The 14,135-nt window shown below is 42.4% G+C and overlaps 1 protein-coding gene across 3 annotated transcripts in view; it reads right to left on the bottom strand.

Annotated features, from left to right (window-relative positions):
* The window catches only part of LOC115143539 (transmembrane channel-like protein 5), a 32,797-nt gene that overhangs the window by 4,810 nt on the left and 13,852 nt on the right, over positions 1-14,135 (bottom strand). For all 3 annotated transcript variants that reach the window (XM_065001471.1, XM_065001470.1, XM_065001472.1), the window contains 9 exons: positions 9,073-9,217; positions 7,616-7,768; positions 6,238-6,413; positions 4,771-4,846; positions 4,564-4,661; positions 4,304-4,399; positions 3,798-3,873; positions 902-1,035; positions 321-494 (listed from right to left, as the gene is read on the bottom strand). In XM_065001471.1, coding sequence (XP_064857543.1) covers positions 321-494; positions 902-1,035; positions 3,798-3,873; positions 4,304-4,399; positions 4,564-4,661; positions 4,771-4,846; positions 6,238-6,413; positions 7,616-7,768; positions 9,073-9,217 — 1,128 coding nt within the window. The remainder of the gene's footprint in view (positions 1-320; positions 495-901; positions 1,036-3,797; positions 3,874-4,303; positions 4,400-4,563; positions 4,662-4,770; positions 4,847-6,237; positions 6,414-7,615; positions 7,769-9,072; positions 9,218-14,135) is intronic.

Raw genomic sequence — 14,135 nt, 5'->3', positions numbered from 1 at the left:
GGTTTGAATCACTAAGCAGACTAGGTGAAAAATGTACCGATGTGCCCTTGAGCAAGGCACTTCACCCTAAGTGCTCCTGTAAGTCTATGGATAAGAGTGACTAGCAAAATGTACAAATCAATCTTTTGACAAACAGCTCAAACGATCAATCATTTCTAGGAATCATGATCAAGTTAAGTTTACGACTTATATGCCTTATATCCCGTTTTCAAGACAACTGTCACTTTACCTTAAGACTGTGCTTTAAAACTACTTGCTACCTTCATAAACACAACTTTAACCCAACATAACCACCTCAACATGAACAAAGAGGAACTCACAGGATGATGAGAGAGACCAGGAAGTAGAATATCTCACTCCTGATGACGTGCTGGTAGATCCAGACAGTCCACTGAAACGCATCCACCCTGTTCAAATCATCCATCCAGATCTGTATTGCACTGAAGGTGGTGTTGAGGCCCCTGAAGGGCCCACACTTGTCTGAGGGGGGCAGACTGGGGGAGGGATCAGGGGAGACATGGCAGATTGAAATGCTTAGGTCAGAGAAAAGGAGCCAAAGTCAACCAACTTTCAATCATCCAACTTTCAGCACATTTTCAACTTTCTTACTGGAAGGTTTAAGTATAGCGTCATGCTTTTGAATAGCTGCTAATCCAACAGCATGATTCCACGGACTATCTCAGCCCCTAAAATTAAACCAAACTGAATTTGATCAATTAATGGTTATCAATTAATGACAGACTCCAGTTCTTCAGAACAAGCCATATTTATCCAGAACTAGATGGAATCTGAACCACTCCATATATCTACAGGTGTTTGTTTGGCCTTGCCTTAATCTATGATAGCCTTAACATAACATAAATCCCTAGATTAGCCTTGCCCTGATCGCTTCTACACCTACGTCCACACGGTGTAGGCCACCATGGACAGAGCCCCCACGAAGGAAGGGAAGAAGAGGATAGCGATGAAGATGGTTTGCATCTGAGCCGCCCTGCCGGCTCGCCTGGGGGGCTGGCAGTTCTGGGTCAGGCTGACCTGGAGGACACAAAGTATAGACAGGGCATTACAGAGCTGGAGAGGGAGATAGAGAGAGGAGGAGCCTGGTGACGGTGTCTTGGCAACGGCACGATTTGATGAACAGGTAAACAAACAATGACCTTTGACAATAAGGGAGAACTGAGAGTAACAATTAACCTGCACCTTAACCAGTAATAAAGTAATTATTAATTTGTCAGGGAGGTATTTATTTGTAATTTATTTCACCTTTATTTAACTAGGCAAGTCATTTACCTCGCTGGACTTCATGTTTTTTTATTCAATTTTACCTTTATTTAACTAGGCGAGTCAGTTAAGAACAAATTCTTATTTTCAATGACGGCCTAGGAACAGTGGGTTAACTGCCTGTTCAGGGGCAGAACAACAGATTTGTACCTTGTCAGCTCGGGGGTTTGAACTTGCAACCTTCCGGTTACTAGTCCAACACTCTTAACCACTAGGCTACCCTGCCGCCCACAACAATACATGTATGTTTTGTTCGATAAAGTTCATATTTATATCCAAAAACCTCAGTTTACATTGGCACATTACGTTCAGTAATGTTTTGCTTCCAAAACATCCGATGATTTTGCAGAGAGCCACATCAATTTACAGAAATACTCATCATAAATGTTGATGAAAAGTGTTATGCATGGAACTTTAGATAAACTTCTCCTTAACGCAACCACTGTGTCAGATTTCAGAGTGTTTTCTATCCAGATCTACTAATAATATGCATATATTAGCAACTGGGCATGAGTAGCAGGCAGTTTACTCTGGGCACCTTATTCATCCAATCTACTCAATACTACTCAATATTTACAATGACGGCCTACCAAAAGGCAAAAGGCCTCCTGCGGGGACGAGGGGCTTGGACAATAAATATAAATATAGGACAAAACACACATCACAACTAGAGAGACAACACAACACTACATAAAGAGAGACCTAAAGACAACAACAAAGCAAGGCAGCTACACATGTCAACACAACATGGTAGCAGCAAACATAGTAGCAGTACAAAACATGGTACAAACATTATTGGGCACAGAACAACAGCACAAAGGGCAAGAAGGTAGAGACAACATTACATCACGCAAAGCAGCCACAACTGTCAGTAAGAGTGTCCATGATCGAGTCTTTGAATGAAGAGATTGAGATAAGACTGTCCAGTTTGAGTGTTTGTTGCAGCTTGTTCCAGTCGCTGGCTGCAGCAAACTGAAGAGGAGTGACCCAGGGATGTGTGTGCTTTGGGGACCTTTAACAGGTATCATGTTATTGTATTTGATCAACTAAATCCTTTATTGCAGACACCTTCCACTTGTAGTTTTTTTTCTTCAGATGAATTGATGAACATGTAATGATTTCCCTGTATATACCACAGGGGAAACAACCTCTTTTAATTTCCAGGACACTCATATATGTTTCCTCATTGTATTGGAAAATCCTAGTGACCATCGCTACCATCTATAAATAGAGCTAATTCTATGCCATTCAAGCGTGTCATGAAACATTCAGCACCCTCTTCAGAAGAGAGTAACACGAGCCTGGCCCATTCTGCTATGGCATGGTATCTAGGGCAGAGAATCAACACTGTGCTGCGCTAGCAATAACAAATTCCTGCTGGGGTCACTTGCCATATTAAAATGTACTCACTTTAAATACTTTTTTCACTGTACTGAATATGTACTCACTGCTTTGGATAAGAAGTGTCTGCTAAGGGGCCTATATTATCTACCGTAATGAACACGTTACCTTCTTTAGGTAGAAGAACCGTACTGAACAGGTTACCTTCTTTAGGTAGAAGAACCGTACTGAACAGGTTACCTTCTTTAGGTAGAAGAACCGTACTGAACAGGTTAACTTCTTTAGGTAGAAGAACCGTACTGAACAGGTTACCTTCTTTAGGTAGAAGAACCGTACTGAACAGGTTACCTTCTCTAGGTAGAAGAACCGTACTGAACAGGTTACCTTCTTTAGGTAGAAGAACCGTACTGAACAGGTTACCTTCTTTAGGTAGAAGAACCATACTGAACAGGTTACCTTCTTTAGGTAGAAGAACCATACTGAACAGGTTACCTTCTTTAGGTAGAAGAACCGTACTGAAAAGGTTACCTTCTTTAGGTAGAAGAACCGTACTGAACAGGTTACCTTCTTTAGGTAGAAGAACCATACTGAACAGGTTACCTTCTTTAGGTAGAAGACCGTACTGAACAGGTTACCTTCTTTAGGTAGAAGAACCATACTGAACAGGTTACCTTCTTTCGGTAGAAGAACCATACTGAACAGGTTACCTTCTTTCGGTAGAAGAACCATACTGAACAGGTTACCTTCTTTAGGTAGAAGAACCGTACTGAACAGGTTACCTTCTTTAGGTAGAAGAACCATACTGAACAGGTTACCTTCTTTAGGTAGAAGAACCATACTGAACAGGTTACCTTCTTTAGGTAGAAGAACCGTACTGAACAGGTTACCTTCTTTAGGTAGAAGAACCATACTGAACAGGTTACCTTCTTTAGGTAGAAGAACCATACTGAACAGGTTACCTTCTTTAGGTAGAAGAACCATACTGAACAGGTTACCTTCTTTAGGTAGAAGAACCGTACTGAACAGGTTACCTTCTTTAGGTAGAAGAACCATACTGAACAGGTTACCTTCTTTAGGTAGAAGAACCATACTGAACAGGTTACCTTCTTTAGGTAGAAGAACCATACTGAACAGGTTACCTTCTTTAGGTAGAAGAACCATACTGAACAGATTACCTTCTTTAGGTAGAAGAGGATGAAGAACTTGATTATCTGTATCACTGGGAGGAGGGGAGAGAAGTAGATTCCGATCCTGCAGACAGAAAAACATGGTTATAAGAATTGACCATATCTCATCCACAGTACTGTGTTATGTTTTACTATGAAAATAGATGGAGCTATAGATGAACAGAGATTAGAGTCGAGGACAGCACAGTTCAGTACAGTAGAGTACAGTAGAGCACAGTACAGTAGAGTACAGTACAGTAGAGCACAGTACAGTAGAGTCCAGTAGAGTACAGTAGAGCACAGTACAGTAGAGTACAGTACAGTAGAGTCCAGTAGAGTACAGTACAGTAGAGAGCAGTACAGTAGAGTACAGTAGAGTACAGTACAGTAGAGTGCAGTACAGTAGAGTACAGTACAGTAGAGTACAGTAGAGCACAGTACAGTAGAGTACAGTACAGTAGAGTCCAGTAGAGTACAGTACAGTAGAGTACAGTGTAATGAAATAACGTCAGTACCATGCCAGGGTCTGTGCATAGATCAGGTCAAGGACATTCCTGGCAACATCAAACTCTGGAACTCCCAGGCTCTGTATGCATTTAGTCCCAATGACACTGGTGGAAAAAAGAACAAAGGAGTTACAGAAGAGCATTTTTCACTGAAACCTTCCCTCCAAACAGAAAGATGAGTTACAGTATAGAATTCTCCTGCATACTGTAGCATGTTTAGCTTTAAGTGAACACGTTATGGGAAAATGTGTTTGGAAAATGCCACTCACTTGCTCAGGAACTCTCCAAAGAAGGATCCTAACATTATGAAGAGGAAGTCCATAATAACCAGTCTGTACAAGGCTTGTCCTACGATGGACTCCCAGCACTAAGACAAACAATTGGAATCACAGTGGTGAATGTACACACAGTACATATCAGTGACAATCAAAAACATTTTTGAAAGCATGAATGTGATTTGGTTTAAAAGGACTTACTGAAAATGTATTGGCCACATCCTTCATCCAGTAGTAGCAGAGAATACCCAGAATGGACAACTTGAGAATGACATTTCTAAAAAGGAAAAAGGAATTCAAAAGATCATTCAAAACATCAGTCATTGTACAGTATATGACAGTTCTGTTTTTTCCTGATATTGTATTAAGCATATTTAGTCTTTATTTATGCATTACTGTAATATTTAATTCAGCCTTTACTTTAAATTGATCATTGAGCAAATAGTTTTGATCAATCGATTTCAATATACTGTACCAGTCAAAGGTTTGGACACACCTACTCCAGGGTTTTTCTTTATTTTTTACTATTTTCTACATTGTAGAATAATAGTGAAGACATCAAAACTATGAAATAACACATATGGAATCATGTGGTAACCAAAAAAGTGTTAAACAAATCAAATTGTATCAAGAATATTCATATCCTTGCTTCAGGTCCTGAGCTACTGGCAGTTAGATTTTGTGTATGTCATTTTAGGCAGAAATTGGAAAAAAGGGTACGATCCGTTGACATGAAGGTCAGTCAATTTGGAAGATTTCAAGAACTTTCTTCAAGTGCAGTCGCAAAAACCATCAAGCGCTATGATGAAACTGGCTCTCACGAGGACCACCACAGGAAAGCAAGACCCAGAGTTTCCTCTGCAACAGAGGACAAGTTCATTAGAGTTACCAGCCTCAGAAATTGCAGCCCAAATCAATTCTTCACAGAGTTCAAGTAACAGACACATCGCAACATCAACTGTTCAGAGGAGACTGCGTGAATCAGACCTTCATGGTCGATTGCTGCAAACAAACCACTACTAAAGGACACCAATAATAAGAAGACTTCCTTGGGCCAAGAAACATGAGCAATGGACATTAGACCGGTGGAAATCTGTCCTTTTGGTCTGATGAGTCCAAATGTGAGATTTATGGTTCAAACCGCTGTGTTTTGTGAGATGCAGAGTAAGTGAACGGAGGATCTCTGCATGTGTGGTTCCCACTGTGAAGCATGGAGGAGGATTTGTGATGGTGTGGGGGTGCTTTGCTGGTGACACTGTCAGTGATTTATTTAGAATTAAAGGCACACTTAACCAGCATGGCTACCACAGCATTCTGCAGTGATATGCCATCCCATTCTGGTTTGCACTTAGTGGGACTATCATTTTGACCCAAAAACACCTATAGTCTGTGTAAGGACCGCAGAGTGAAAAGGAAAAGCAGCCAACAAGTGCTCAGCATATTTGGGAACTCCTTCAAGACTGTTGGAAAAGCATTCCCGGTGAAGCTGGTTGAGAGAATGCCAAGAGTGTGCAAAGCTGTCATCAAGGCAAAGGGTGGCAACTTTGAACAAGCTAAAATATATTTTGATTTGTTTAACACTTTTTTGGTTACGACATGAGTAGGTGTATCTAAACTTTTGACCGGTAGCGTATGTATTTTTAAATGTGTTTTGTATCCATCTCTAACCTGACTATGATGGCATAGACCTGCATGCGAGGGTTGGAGTAGTGCTCTATCTTTTTGAACAGAGAGTAGAAGAGAGGGACAACCAGATTGATCAGGGACACCACAAAGGGGAGGAGGAGAGTAGCGGCCTCCTCCAGGAGAGAGCCGGAAGCTGTGTCCCCTGACTGCCTCGTCCGCTGGAAAGATACCATAGTAGGTCAGTTTGTTCTGATCTAAGGACAGTTTTGTGTTTCCCCCATGTTAAAAAGAGGCTTTGGAGAGGGTGAGCTGTTCATAGATCAGTGCCTAGAAGCAACCAGCCTGAAGTCTGGACATAATCAATCACAGCTTTAGCAAGATAGTGTCCCGTTTCCAATTGAGATTTACCCCGATGTTTTACACAAAAGGCTCACATTTTTCTGTTTCCATCTACGCAGGCCGGCACCAATGTCTCACTGGGCCATGTCTCCGGCTGACATGCTCTGACTTGGATCCAAGGCCCTGGGTACTTTTCAGCTTGCATTTAAATAATAATGGCTAACTGTGGACTTTAACACCTTGTCACAAAGAAACATGATGATGAAGATATTGTTGATTCTGCTCTCCCCAAGTCTTTATCGTCACACTTCTGATGGAAACACGAACACTTGAGCTTCCATTAACAATAAATCAGTGGTGACACAATGGTGTAGGGTAAGTCTTAGGTGCTCCCGAGTGGCGCAGCGGTCTAAGGCACTGCATCTCAGTGCCAGAGACATCACTACAGGCACCTTGGTTCGAATCCAGGCTGTATCACAACTGGCCGTGATTGGGAGTCCCATAGGGCGGCGCACAATTGGCCCAGCTTCGTCTGGCCTTGGCCGGTGTAGGCTGTCATTGTAAATAAGAAGTTGTTTTTAACTGACTTGCCTAGTTAAATGAAGGTTAAATTGAAAAGAAAATATTATAATAGTTTGGTGGAAGTGTAGCAACGATGTCACACTAACACCATTATAAAGACCACACCTTGTACAGCCAGGAAAGTAGTATTGTATTGATGCTATATGATTCAGATATGCTCAGGTGCACACAGACACAATGACACACTTTGAATTACTGTATACAAGGGTATGTCTTATACCATGGTCATAGACACTAGTCCCGGAGCTACACATTGTGCAGGCATTTGTTTTAGCCCAGCACTAACACACCTGATTCAACTAATCACCGCCTGGTCTTCATCATACTTAGATGGATCAGGGTCAGCTGATCCCCGGATCATACATTAACAACACAAGCTTTATAAGGAAGCAACGTGCCATCGTGTCACAACGTTTATGTAAGGTCTCCCTTGGGAAAGAGTTCTTCTGACCTCAATGGGACTTCCTGGTTATATGAAAGTTAATCAAATGTACTATACCCATGTATCATATTGACACAGGAAGTAGACACTGGCACCACAGCCCAAGGCCATGCCCGTGGAGAGGAGCCAGGTACCCAGGAAGACCCCATAGTGCTTCAGCCTCTCTGTCAGAGGTAGCAGGGCCACCTGGAACTTTTCTGATAAGGACTCCTGGAGGGGAATGGAAACATTATTTCAAAGTTATTTCACAGTTGGTTATCTGAAAGAGATCCTATTTGGGCCCCCTAACAAGTCAGAGAGCAGAGTATTCTATGTATGGAAGAGCAGATCAGTACTGAGTCACAAGTACTGGACATTTATCTAGTCTCTCAAATGTGGGATTTGTTCAGCGATATTACATTCTTTCTTGTAACAAAGCTACAGTTATGATTTGGCCATGAGGTCAACAAAGCTACAGTAATGATATGGCCACGAGGTCAACAAAGCTACAGTAATGATATGGACATGAGGTCAACAAAGCTAAAGTAATGATATGGACATGAGGTAAACAAAGCTACAGTAATGATATGGACATGAGGTAAACAAAGCTACAATAATTATATGGCAATGAGATCAACAAAGCTACAGTAATGATACGGACATGAGGTAAACAAAGCTACAGTAATTATGTGGCAATGAGATCAACAAAGCTACAGTAATTATATGGCAATGAGATCAACAAAGCTACAGTAATGATCTAGCCATGAGGTCAACAAACCTAAAGTAATGATATGGACATGACGTCAACAAAGCTACAGTAATGATATGGCAATGAGGTCAACAAAGCTACAGTAATGATATGGCAATGAGGTCAACAAAGCTACAGTAATGATATGGACATGAGGTCAACAAAGCTACAGTAATGATATGGCCATGAGGTCAACAAAGCTACAGTAATGATACGGCCATGAGGTCAACAAAGCTACAGTAATGATATGGCAATGAGGTCAACAAAGCTAAAGTAATGATATGGACATGAGGTCAACAAAGCTACAGTAATGATATGGCAATGAGGTCAACAAAGCTAAAGTAATGATATGGACATGAGGTCAACAAAGCTACAGTAATGATATGGCAATGAGGTCAACAAAGCTACAGTAATGATACGGCCATGAGGTCAACAAAGCTACAGTAATGATATGGCAATGAGGTCAACAAAGCTAAAGTAATGATATGGACATGAGGTCAACAAAGCTACAGTAATGATATGGCAATGAGGTCAACAAAGCTACAGTAATGATATGGCAATGAGGTCAACAAAGCTAAAGTAATGATATGGACATGAGGTCAACAAAGCTACAGTAATGATATGGCAATGAAGTCAACAAAGCTACAATAATGATACGGCCATGAGGTCAACAAAGCTACAGTAATAGTTTATCAAAAACAGTGACATTAGTCGCTTGTAAAAGCCTGATAACCTGCCAGCTCACACAAGATTTGGTTCTGGTTTCCGAGATTACAGTGAAAGTGACCTTGAGTTGGATGCGCAGATTGTTCTTGCGCTGTCGTACGGCTTTCTCGTTAGTCACACTGAAGTCCCAGCTACACAGGAGCTGCCAGGCTCCACCCAAGCCTGAGTCTGCAAGGACATACTTCTTCCTGAACGAGCTGGCCATGCTGCAGAGAGAGAGAGAGGGGGGAGGTCAACAATCCACAACAGCAACCTTGGGAAAATCCTCTGCATTATGATTAACAGCAGACTCATACATTTCCTCAGTGAAAACAATGTACTGAGCAAATATCAAATTGGCTTTTTACCAAATGTTTTACCGACAGACCACATATTCACCCTGCACACCCTAATTGACAAAGAACAAACCAAAACAAAGGCAAAGTCTTCTCATGCTTTGTTGATTGAAAAAAAGCATTTGACTCAATGTGGCATGAGGGTCTGCTACACAAATTTATGGAAAGTGGTGTTGGGGGAAAAACATACGACATTATAAAATCCATGTACACAAACAGTGTGTGCGGTAAAAATTTGCAAAAAACACACACATTTCTTTCCACAGGGCCGTGGGGTGAGACAGGGATGCAGCTTAAGCCCCACCCTCTTCAACATATATATCAACGAATAGGCGAGGGCACTAGAACAGTCCGCAGCTACTAGAATCTGAAGTAAAATGTCTACTGTTTGCTGATGATCTGGTGCTTCTGTCACCAACCAAGGAGGGCCTTCAGCAGCACCTACATCTTCTGCACAGATTCAGCTAGACCTTGGCCCTGACAGTAAATCTCAATAAGACCAAAATAATGGTGTTCCAAAAAAGGTCCAGTCGCCGGGACCACAAATACAAATTCCATCTAGACACCGTTGCCCTAGAGCACACAATAATGTATGCAGAGCAGAATTAGGCCAATACTCTCTAATTATCAAAATCCAGAAAAGAGCTGTTAAATACTACAACCACCTAAAAGGAAGCGATTCGCAAACCTTCCATAGCAAAGCCATAATCTACAGAGAGATGAAAATGGATCAGAGTCCCCTATGCAAGCTGGTCCTGGGGCTCTGTTCACAAACACAAACAGACCCCACAGAGCCCCAGGACAGCAACACAATTAGACTCAACCAAATCATGAGAAAACAAAAAGAGAATTACATTGGAAAGAATTAACAAAACAGCAGAGCAAACTAGAATGCTATATGGCCCTAAACAGAGAGTACAGAGTGGCAAAATACCTGACCACTGTGACTGACCCAAAATTAAGGAAAGCTTTGACTATGTACAGACTCAGTGAGCATAGCCTTGCTATTGAGAAAGGCCGCCGTAGGCAGACCTGGCTCTCAAGAGAAGACAGGCTATGTGTACACTGCCCACAAAATGAGGTGGAAATTGAGCTGCACTTCCATCCTCCTGCCAAATGTATGACCATAGAGACACATATTTCCTTCAGATTACACAGATCCACAAAGAATTAAAAAACAAACCCAATTTTATTAAACTCCCATTATCTACTGGGTGAAATACCACAGTGTGCCATCACAGCAGCACGATTTGTGCAACCAGTGAAGAACAAACACCATTGTAAATACAACCCATATTTATGTTTATTTATTTTCCCTTTTGTACTTTAACATCGCCACAACACTGTATATAGACATAATATGACATTTGAAATGTCTTTATTCTTTTGGAACTTATGTGAGTGTAATGTTTACTGTTAATTTTGAATTCAAGATGACGTAGCAGTCAGACGTCTTTGTCTTGTCTCGTATCATGTATATATCTTTTTATATCTTTTTCTTTGGATTCTTTTTAATATTTTTCCTAAACCTCAACTTCAAAATACTCTCCTGCAACCCGCCTCACCCAATGTGGTGTGAATCTGTTTTTTTCTAAAGTATTTCTATTCACCTCCAAACTGGAATACCTCAACTGAAGCTAGCTAGCTAACTAGCTACCAGCTATCAGTCAGCTAACCCTTAGGTCGGAAAGCTCTCGCCAGTTCGTACAACGCGTTTCAAACCAGAGCATACCGGACCTATTTTTCTCTCCATATCCCCGGATTCCTATCGCAAACTCTGAACCCTTTCATCTGGATCATGGCAGCTAGCTAACCGCAACCCGGGTTGACTACTCCTGGCTAACGTTTCCGTCCCGTAGCAAGCACCAACTAGCCTGGTGCTAGCCCATGCTAGACCCATCTCCCGGCTAGGGCTCCTGGGCTACTCCTGAAGCCCACTCCTCGGCTACAATATCCGGACACCTTCTACTGCTGGTACGGGGCACGGAACCCCGCCGATCCTTCACAACTGGAATACCGACATAATCTGCCCGAGGATCTCAACAGGCCCCTCAGGCTCGACATCCCCTGAAGGACCATTCTGATAACCGCGGCCTGCTAGCTATCTATAACATATATGACTGTTAGCTGATCCACTGGCCAGTTTCTTGGACCACTATACCCATTTTGCCAATTGGACTTGGACCCTCTGCTACTTGGAACCCTACTAATTCCACGACTGGTCTATCGACGTCACCGCACGAGAAGGCAAAAACAGACTTTTCCCCCATCGCGACGTCCCTCTAAGGCCCTTATGCGAGCTTGCTAGCCCCGGCCTGCTAACCACTAGCTTGCTAGCACCGGCTTGCTAACTGTCTGAATCGCCGTGCCCCCAGCCAGCCCAACCACTCACTGGACCCATACGATCACTTGGCTATGCATGCCTCTCCCTAATATCAATATGCCTTGTCCATTACTGTCCTGGTTAGTGATTACTGTCTTATTTCACTGTAGAGCCTATAGCCCTGCTCAATATGCCTTAACCAACCATGTTGTTCCACCATCCACATATCCGATGACATCACCTGGTTTAAACGTCTCTAGAGACTATATATATCTCTCTTCATCACTAAATGCCTAGGTTTACCTCCAATGTACTCTCTTCCAACCATACCTTTGTCTGTACATTATGCCTTGAATCTATGCTATCGTGCCCAGAAACCTTCTCCCTTTACTCTCTGTTCCAAACGTGCTAGACGGCCAGTTCTTATAGCCTTTAGCCGTACCCTTATCCTACTTCTCCTCTGTTCCTCTGGTGATGTAGAGGTTAATCCAGGACCTGCAGTGCCTAGCTCTACTCCTACTCCCCAGGTGTTCTCATTTGTTGACTTCTGTAACCATAAAAGCCTTGGTTTCATGCATGTTAACATTAGAAGCCTACTCCCTACGTTTGCTTTATTCACTGCTTTAGCACATTCTGCCAACCCAGATGTCTTAGCCGTGTCTGAATCCTGGCTTAGGAAAACCACCAAAAACCCTGAAATTTCCATCCCTAACTATAACATTTTCCGCCAAGATAGAACTGCCAAAGGGGGCGGTGATGCAATCTACTGCAGAGATAGACTGCAGAGTTCTATCTTACAATCCAGGTCTGTGCCAAAACAATTCAAGCTTCTACTTCTAAAAATGAACCTTTCCAGAAACATGTCTCTCACCGTTTCCACTTGCTATAGACCACCCTCTGCCCCCAGCTATGCCCTGGACACCATATGTGAATTGATTGCCCCCCATCTATCTTCTGAGCTCGTGCTTCTAGGTGACCTAAACTGGGACATGCTTAACACCCCGGCCATCCCACAATCTAAGCTTGATGCCCTCAATCTCACACAAATGATCAATGAACCTACCAGGTACAACCCCAAATCCATAAACACGGGCACCCTCATAGATATCATCCTAACTAACTCGCCCTCCAAATGTATTTATTTATTTTTTATTTCACCTTTATTTAACCAGGTAGGCAAGTTGAGAGCAAGTTCTCATTTACAATTGCGACCTGGCCAAGATAAAGCAAAGCAGTTCGACAGATACAACGACACAGAGTTACACATGGAGTAAAACAAACATACAGTCAATAATACAGTATAAACAAGTCTATATACAATGTGAGCAAATGAGGTGAGAAGGGAGGTAAAGGCAAAAAAGGCCATGGTGGCAAAGTAAATACAATATAGCACAATAAAACACTGGAATGGTAGTTTTGCAATGGAAGAATGTGCAAAGTAGAAATAAAAATAGTGGGGTGCAAAGGAGCAAAATAAATAAATAAATTAAATACAGTTGGAAAGAGGTAGTTGTTTGGGCTAAATTATAGGTGGGCTATGTACAGGTGCAGTAATCTGTAAGATGCTCTGACAGTTGGTGCTTAAAGCTAGTGAGGGAGATAAGTGTTTCCAGTTTCAGAGATTTTTGAAGTTCGTTCCAGTCATTGGCAGCAGAGAACTGGAAGGAGAGGCGGCCAAAGAAAGAATTGGTTTTGGGGGTGACTAGAGAGATATACCTGCTGGAGCGTGTGCTACAGGTGGGAGATGCTATGGTGACCAGCGAGCTGAGATAAGGGCGGACTTTACCTAGCAGGGTCTTGTAGATGACATGGAGCCAGTGGGTTTGGCGACGAGTATGAAGCGAGGGCCAGCCAACGAGAGCGTACAGGTCGCAATGGTGGGTAGTATATGGGGCTTTGGTGACAATACACCTCTGCTGTTTTCAACCAAGATCTCAGCAATCACTGCCTCATTGCCTGCATCCGTAATGGGTCTGCGGTCAAACGACCACCGCTCATCACTGTCAAACGTTCCCTAAAACACTTCTGCGAACAGGCCTTTCTAATTGACCTGGCCGGGGTATCCTGGAATGACATTGACCTCATCCTGTCAGTAGAGGATGCCTGGTTATTCTTTAAAAGTGTCTTTCTCACCATCTTAAATAAACATAGTCCATTCAAAAAATGTAGAACTAGGAATAGATATAGCCCTTGGTTCACTCCAGACCTGTATGCCCTTGACCAGCACAAAAACATCCTGTGGCGTTCTGCATTAGCATCGAATAACCCCCGTGATATGCAACTTTTTAGGGAACTTAGGAACCAATATACACAGGCAGTTAGGAAAGCTAAGGCTAGCTTTTTCAAACAGAAATGTGCATCCTGTAGTACAAACTCAAAACAGTTCTGGGGCACTGTAAAGTCCATGGAGAACAAGAGCACCTCCTCCCAGCTTCCCACTGCATGAGGATAGGAAACACTGTCACT

This window comes from Oncorhynchus nerka, linkage group LG15 (assembly GCF_034236695.1).
Source record: "Oncorhynchus nerka isolate Pitt River linkage group LG15, Oner_Uvic_2.0, whole genome shotgun sequence".
In the NCBI taxonomy this organism is placed as follows: Eukaryota; Metazoa; Chordata; class Actinopteri; order Salmoniformes; family Salmonidae; genus Oncorhynchus; species Oncorhynchus nerka.
This window is presented reverse-complemented; position numbering and strand designations above follow the sequence as displayed.